Genomic DNA, 8,701 nt, shown 5'->3' with positions numbered 1-8,701 from the left:
ATAAACTAAAAAAAAGTGTTATTTGTTATTATATCCAAAATTAAAAATATTAAGTTATTAAGAGCCATTGTGAAAGGCCCAAAGAGCCACAGGTTGCAGACCCCTGAGCTAGAAAGTTATTTTTTAGTTTAAGAGTCAAGTAAGATAGATACTGCTAGTAAGATATTGACTCAATAGAACCCCAGTTTAAACCATTTAAACTATCTATAGGAACTGAAAAAGAACTACAATATGCACAGCTAGCATTATAGCTAAAAGTAAAGTTAAATATCTCAGAGCTACTGTGATGGAACTGGGCTCAGTGATATGGTCTCTATCTATAAATTGATTGGATCAGTTTGCTTCTTTCTCTCACTAGATCACCATAACAACCAGTTCAGATAAGATGTGCTCCAGTTCATTCTTTATCATCAACATCTATCACCACTGTTCCTGGTGTGCAGTGCTGAAAAGCCCTCTTGAACAGACGAAATGATCCTTATATCCTGCTTCATCACCTTAAAATGCTGCCTCACTCTTTCACAATGGAACTTTGAAATACACACACATATGTATGTGTGTGTGTGTGTGTGTGTGTGTGTGTGTGTATATATATCAGCTGATTCTCAGCTCATGTGTGAAGCCAGCAGATCCTGCTGCAGAGAGTTCACAGTAAGCAGAGACAGTGCCTAGGAACACCAGTGTCTCATACATAGAGACACTTCTATATATGAATATTAATATGCAGACACTGTGTAAGTGAGAAACGTTCTGTTGCTGCAGAGAAGAGAGCCCCCAGGGTCTGTGAGGGTTTAGATGGCTGCTAGTCATGATGCAAAAGTATTATTTAGATTTTCTGTGGTACATTCATCTCAGCACTGATTCATTTTCATCAGTCTCTTTTAGCATTATGGAGTCATTTTGACTAATTTATTCTCATAAAAGGTTGATTTGCTTACATGAAACATGTGAGGTTGTGTCCAAACTGGGTTTTCCATGTCCCAGTTTACTCTAGAATGTGTATCTCTACAAAGTCATTGAACTCTCTATGATGAGTTCAATGACTACAAGGTGCCCATGTACTGTAGAAGTAAGATAAGCCCATATCATCATCCTTCCTCCACCGTACTCTAAACATCTCAGCTTTGCTCTCATAACTCTCAGGTCAATGTTCCAGGGATGTTCAGGTTCATTCAGATGCAGCTTTGTAAACCCAAGATTGTTCCGCCATTTTCTTTTTTAGTGAAAACTGGCTTTATCTTCCAACCCCTCTTATCAAGTCCATTCTTCTTCTGATTGTCCTCTCATGAACTTTGACCCTGAACATGCAGACTGTTGCCTGTAGTCAGAGACAGAGCTCTTACATATGTAGTTTGTCTGACCTTGGACAATCACAGTTACCAAACTTGGCAACAATTTCACATGTTTCCCTCTTGAAAATAATTGTGTCATTAAAGACTGACAGTTTGAAAATGGCTTCATCAACCTTCTGTTAATGAAGTTTATTTGACTAAACAGCATGTTGTTTCTAATTTCCCTCTGTTGCAGTTGCAGTTTTTCAGTCTTTCAATGTTTGTTTTGTCTCCATTTTCAAAAATAATCCTCAGCATGTTTCACCAGTTACAGTTTCTGGGATCAGAGTTAGAGCTGGAGTAGTTTAGGCAGGAATCAACCGTTAATTACACTACAGCGTTAGGTACATACAGAAACCATCAGTAAATGACCTGAACTGTTTTCACATATTAAGATTTGACATTACCATTTAATTTATCTTCCATTCACAACATGTGACTTCCAACTAAAACAGGTCCAGGTTCAGTCCATTTCCACCCTCGTCTTCAGGATTGATTGGATACAGTCAGTGATTGCCCAGATGGCTGACTGAATATTTACTTTGGATCCAGTTTCTTTGTAGAAGCAGAACCTCTCTTCTCCACCAGGAGCCCGGGGTTCTGCATGTCTGTCCTGCTACAGAGCAAATAGAGACAAACTGTGCCATCAATCCCAGCTTTGTCACCTTGTGATCATGTCATGACTACACTCCTCCTCTTCCTCCTTGTAACTGAAACGGGGTTAATGCCGTTCATTCTGGTATCAAGAGTTTTCATCCCAGTTCTTTCTCTGGAAGTAACTCCGTCCTTCATGGCTGGGGTCCAGCAGGGTCTCCTATGAAGGGGGACATGTCCTCCTGACTGAAGGAGGTCGTACAGGAGGTAGCAACAAAATACCACAGGAGATTTAGTTGCAAACAATTATTTATTAACTTGAGATTTTTTATTTTATTTTTACCTTTTGAATAATTTCAGTCCGATTAAAGAATGGATGTGATATTCCTTTAATTCAAAACTACTTTATTTATCCCAAAGAGAATAACTTGTATCATCCAAGTATCTTGAAATTGCTGTTGTGGATGGTGATGCTGTGGACAGGAAGGATCTCCAGTAGCAATCAGTCTTGTAATGAATCTGAAAAGCCCTCTGACTGAAGACGGTTGCTGTGCCACAATTACATGACTGTTATGACACTTTAACAGCTCACAGCTAACAGCAGAGATGATATTGTTACAACCAGCAGTTGTTAGCAAGCTCTACTAATCCACCTCATTTGCGTTTGCTGCTCTTCTTTGAATCTCTGTCTGGCTGTACGGTTAGAGAGATGCTGAAGTTGGGGATCCTTGTTTTTCATGATGGTTTGAACTTCCTCCTCCTCCCTCTGCTCCTGCTCTGCATCCAAAAGTCTCCTTTTCACCTCCTCTGGGGTCATAGTTCAGGTGTTATTTGAGCTTTTGAAATGCTAATCAGTTGCTCCCAGAGGTAAAAACGATACCCTTTTGCCATAGTTATGCAGCAACTTTCTGAAAGTAAAAGCTAAAATTCTTCCAGCAGCACAACATCCAAAGCCAGACAGGAACTGCTGCCCAAACATGCAGCATTCGTCCAAATAAATATCAAATCAAATCAAACTTTAGAAAAACAAATTAGAACTAACAGCACAGCTGCCACCATGAGCAGCACAATTCTAGAACTACTCATATTTGCACATATTGCCATTAAATGTGTCTGGATCAATAGAAAAGCAGAGTCTGAGGCAAATCCAGCTAACGGCTAACATTGTGCAAGAATATCATTTCATGAGAATACTGCTGATGTAGAAGCAGCATTCTGAGCCAAAACACAGTGAATAATACAATGTGGACTGATTTACATGATGGAAAATCTAAAAGCAGACATATTATTTTATTAACATGCTGTCATCTGTTTGAAGATACACATTCTGCCTCTTGGCTCTTTGTGTTTACCCAATCAAATGAGTGTACTGTTCAGGTAGGAGCCAGTTCCTGTGATGTGCGATCAGCAGTCAGCCAGCTGGTAGAGCAACCTGTGGCTCACATTACATCTCTATTTCCAGACAGGATGTCCCCTGGCCTGCATGCAGAACACTGCCACCTCATTATGTAACATGGATTTAGAACAAAGCTGGGCTAACAAGTAGACGTCTTTTTAACCAGAGTAGTGCTTTAAACTTGATGACTGGAAAAGAAGCAAAGTTATTGTAGAAAACCAGGTGAGTGTGCGGTTTATTCATTGGCACCGATGGGATCCTCTCATGTCCTGGTTTCATCGGACTTCTATTACCTTAGGGTTCAAAGCCAAAGAACATTACGCAAGCAGCCATTTTTACTGCCTTCTTAATCTGTCCTCTGACTGCCGAATGCCTGACATATCAGAGCCAACCCATATATGAAACATGTACAGAAGCATATATCAACACAGCTAGACGCTGTGGCATTCCAGAGATGCACCGGAGCGTAAAAAAGTTACTACCAAATGGTTTAAATTGTTGTTTTAAACAACTAAACTGTTTGGTTTAAGCAACCAAACAGAGAAGCTATGTAATTCTACAGACGGGTCAGTCAGATCAGGGTTCCACCAGGGTCACAGTCACTGATGATTTCTGAACCTGGTGGACGTCAGGCGCAGGCTGGCCAGTCAGCAACAGGGGAACTCAACATAGTCAGGAAACGCGCCCGGTGGCGAGAGTTTCTGTGTGTTCTGCAAACATCAGCTTAGGGTCCAAAAGGTCTGCCTTTTATTTGAACAAGCAAGAGAGAAAGATTCAATTACAGTTTCACCTAACTGTGTCTAACTGGGTTTATCCTGAAGTATCATTAGACCACAGCTGGAGCAATGTGGACAAGACACACTTGCTAATGAGAGGTTTTATTTAAAATGTTGAAAGTATATTTGTCATCTGTAAAACAAGAGTACTCTGACTCCATCTCTAACACTGACTGACAAACTTGATCTGTCCCATAATCATCTCTTGTTGGATTCTGTTAGAGTCACTTAGCTCTCTATGAGAGGCAGAGCAGAATTATCTGGCTCCTAATAGCTACACCTGCCAAGAGGAAGAAGAATGATGGGTCAATGCTGCAGCTTTCAACTCAACATCTTCAGCTTTTCAGTAAAACGTCAACCCTGGCCAAGTCAGATGACATAGTCCTCAACTGGAACCAGGAGGACTGCTCCGTCCAGGTCAGGGGTCAAAGTTTATGCATCTTAATGGAATGTTCACAAATGATGGGAGACTTTGGACCAGGATATGTCCTGGAACCCTCCCTTTTATTCTGGTCCCACTGGGAGGAGACCCAGATCTTAGTGGAGGGACTGTACATGTCTTCTGGTCTGTCAGAATGAGTTGGAGTCCTGCTGGGTAAGGAATGTTTGGGTTTTCCTTCTGGAATTGTCATGTGATTGGATCTCCGATCACATGACTTTATCTCCAACAGAAGTCCAGGTAACAGCAAATACCGACTTCTTTCAGTTCAGGAAAACACAAAGAACGCCAACAAACTTTACTATCCAGAACATAATTTTACCTGTTAGAACTCCTACAAAATAAAACACACTGATGAGACCACTGGAGCACTGTTCTTTCAATAAGACCTATAATCTGTCCTGTAGGAGAAATAGTGGCATGGAGGTAAGAAGGAGGACATCTGGGTCAAAGGTAAGGCCAATAGAAATGGGGTGGTTGGGCTGCCTTTGCTCCACAGAATTGCAGTAAAAGCAGCTGTGTTCTGGTTAAAGTTCAGACCCAGAGATATGGCTCATGCAGGGACAGGACCATCTCTTACTATCAAGAAATAGTGTTTTAGAATGTTATGCTGCCACCTATTGGGCAAACTGCAGAACGTTTTGCTTAAAGGCCACAATACGCTTAAGGTTGGTGGCGTTTGATCCGTTTATCTTCCTATTTGATGCCAGCCAAACGGCTCTGGTCACAGAGAACATTAACAACAGAGGGGATTTTAGACTACTTGGCTTTCTACCATGGCCTGGGGAGCATCACAATAATACAAAAACTAAAAGTCTTTTATGGTCTGAATGAGTTCTACATTTCTCATTTTCATGTGTTGTTTACATGAATGTGCACCAACCCTGAAGCCAGCCAATCACTGAACAGATGTTGAGAACAGATAAATGTGTGGATGTAACAAAACTTTATCCAGCTGAAGGAAAACTGAAGTTCTCTTTGGACCTCAAGAGAGACGATCTAGAGTCAACACAGCTTCAGTTTTACAAACTAGAAACTAGAGATTAGACTGAAATCTGGGTGTAGTGATGAACTCTGACCTGAACTTTCAGACACATAAAGACGGTTACAAAGCCGGCCTTCTATCACCTGAAGAAGAAGAACATTTTCAGGATTAAAGGACTAATGCCTCAGCAAGATCTAGAGAAACTCATCCATGATGTGTTTATTTTTAGTCACATTGATTACTGCAACAGTGTCTTTACAGGTTTGACTAAAAATGTCTGACTTGTAAAGGTCCAACTTTACAGTTTTTTTTTGTCAGCAAACTAAAAAAGTCAGCTGACCAGCCAAAGGTTGCAGCTGACTGATACAATAATCTACTGACTAGGTTATTTTATCTTTCATATTTTTATTTTTCATAATTTAGTAAAAGTCAGTTTTTCCTTTGACAAAAAAGTTTGTCAAACCCCCCCTCCCCAAAACATTTATTCAAAGCAACAAAAGGGTAAAATATCCAAAGGACTAAATACTTTTTATATGAACTGTAGATATTAAAAATGTGAAAAAAGCAACTTCAATGCATTAAATTAGGGACCCTCACTTGTACATGAGGATCAGCTTACAAAAGGTTTTCCTGGTGTCAACTGGCTCTTTGGTTTGTTTGAGTTTGTCTGCAGAAAACCTCGACCTTCAACCGAGCCAACGCACTGGAGATAACCTTGGACCCTGAAAAAAGAACCACATCATTTACTAACATCTTGTACTGCTGTGCTAAAATCCTGTAGCCATCCAAACCTTTAACACAAAGCTAACGTGAAACGAGCTCAATATGTTACATCAGCACACTGGGCTGGCAGTCACTTTAATTTAAGCCAACGTTTTAAAAAGTGACACTTTCCAAACTCCAGAATTTCTGATTAAAGTGACTTTTATGAGAGTGTGCTGAAGAGGCCAGAGGCACAAAGTGCTGCCCTTTCCCCACATGTTGCTGCACACTGTTAGTCAGTTGGCTAACTAATGGCTACTACATTTTTTCCTCACTAATCTATTTATACTGAAAGTTATTGTGTCATGAAACTCTTATAACTTTAAAATGTTGTGACTTACAATGAATATCCTTTATTTCCCCCATCACAGTTTTATTTTGTGACTTTGTACATTAAAACATAACATTACAAAAAATAGATGCAGTCCAACTGATGTTTACTGTCAACCTGAAGCAGGACAGACAGACTGTCTGCTTCATCTTTCATAGGAAGTTTCTGTTGGAAAATATTCTTATGCAAAATCTGTAGAAGCTCCAAAAGTCAAATCCAAGCACCGACTGCACAACGCCCTCTCCTGATTGGTTCTGCTCTGCGTGAGCCCACTGAGGAGTCCTTTTGGTTTCCAGGGGCAACACCATCTACAACACTCACATTAAACACCATCTCTATACACAGGCCAACAGGAAAGAACAGAAGGGAAGAAAATATGAACAATCATGAGTAAACACTGCTATACCTGGTTACAGTTTTAGTTAAAGCAGCAGTGGCTCATGTTAACTGCAGCCTCACACTTTGAGTGTACAGGAAGTGGTGGGCTGACCCTTTGTTTGGGTTTTGGCTTGAAAAGATTGTGCAGCATGAAATATTCCCAAAGCAAAAGAACAAAGAGCAAAGAATAACTGAACTCCGTCTGTTTGAATCAGGAAGATAAAATAGTAGTCATGCTTCTTTGCGTACATTTGTATGCCCCAAAATAGATCCAGAAAAGAGATAATGAGGGTTATTTAAGGTTAAACTCAGACTATGCTGCCCACTGGCTTTCACTTGATAGTCACACAAGGTGGTCAAACGGTGGGAGTAGTTTGATCAGCAGATGGCAGATTGGCAGATCAGAACCAACAGTCCAGAGAAAGATTAAAAGATCTTCTTCTTCTTGCCCTTGTCAATGGTCCTGCAGAAACCAGAGCAAAAATGCAGACTTACAACTCAACACATTTATCAGTCATCTGATCTAAATCCTGATGAGGACAGAGCATTGCTATAGGGATCAAACATAAATCTGCAGTAACTTTTATAAAAATATATTTCTTATAACATGAGACATGGATCTGTGAAAAGATGGATCTCCTCCTCCCTGTGGTCCTACTGCCATCTACAGAAATGCACCGCTCCTGCTCAGAAAGATCGTGATAGACTGCATAATAAATGAATTGTACAGATATACTTTTGAAAGAATAGATATTGTGGCATGAAAGTAAAGCTAAATGTATAAATATTTATTTGGTGGGGCATAAATGGATTTTACATTCTAGACTGAAATGCACTATGTAGGTCAACACCAATAATCTCCACACTCAGACTGTCTGAAAATGCTATGTGCAATATCTTTATTGACTGTCTTAATTGTTCATTGTTTTTGTTGGTGCCTCATATATATATATATATATATATATATATATATATATATATATATATATAAATAATGTTTGTATAATGCTTATTCTAGATTTTAATTTTATTCATTTGTATTTATTTCATTATTATTTACCTCCACCTGTATACAGTTGTATATAGGGCAGGGTGATGTGGCTGAAAAATATATCACAATATAAGCATTTCATATCAATCAATAACAATAATTGTTGATTCGTTATTCTGTTTTAAATATCTAAAATCCTGCTGGGGCGGATCTACTGGGGTGGCAGTTGCACCCCAAATGAGAGCCTTGCCACCCCTGTTGCCACCCCAGCTGGCGACAATGAATTCAATAAATAGTTATGGCAAATCGAACATTAAGCGCATGATACTCTTTTTTCCGACAACACTGAATGCAACACAATGTAACCTGACACCTACTGCTAAGTAGCGGGAAGTGCGAGAGAAGGACAGAGCGCCAGCAGCATTGGTGGATATATACGTTACTGGACTGGACATCACGTGACTTATTGCCATTGCTGTCCATTGAGTCAGAAATATCGGTGGTCAGGAAACTACTACAATCACGCAAAGAATCAGAACAACGGACGCAATGTTTAGCAGTTAATTCAACCATAGATAATGGTAATAAGGGCTTCAGATTTCACAGGTGAGGAAAACGTTTTAACTTAAAGAAAACATTGAACAAGTGAGCAGTGGGTCAGTTATACTAGCCTAACTGTTAGCCTGCTATGGACTTTGATAACCTGAGCATGTGCTGC

At 39.8% G+C, this 8,701-nt stretch overlaps 1 protein-coding gene across 2 annotated transcripts in view; it reads right to left on the bottom strand.

The window, feature by feature from the left end:
• Positions 1 to 7,116: 7,116 nt before the first annotated feature.
• The window catches only part of LOC106960869 (septin-7-like), a 35,080-nt gene continuing 33,495 nt past the window's right edge, over positions 7,117 to 8,701 (bottom strand). For both annotated transcript variants that reach the window (XM_015054229.1, XM_015054230.1), the window contains one exon: positions 7,117 to 7,455. In XM_015054229.1, coding sequence (XP_014909715.1) covers positions 7,419 to 7,455 — 37 coding nt within the window. In that variant the 3' untranslated portion in view covers positions 7,117 to 7,418. The remainder of the gene's footprint in view (positions 7,456 to 8,701) is intronic.

The sequence above is a fragment of the Poecilia latipinna genome, unplaced genomic scaffold (genome assembly GCF_001443285.1).
Source record: "Poecilia latipinna isolate Pla-1442-1.1 unplaced genomic scaffold, P_latipinna-1.0 Scaffold1240, whole genome shotgun sequence".
NCBI classification, from domain to species: domain Eukaryota; kingdom Metazoa; phylum Chordata; class Actinopteri; order Cyprinodontiformes; family Poeciliidae; genus Poecilia; species Poecilia latipinna.
Note: the sequence above shows the minus strand (reverse complement) of the source record. Positions and strands in the feature narration are given on the sequence as shown.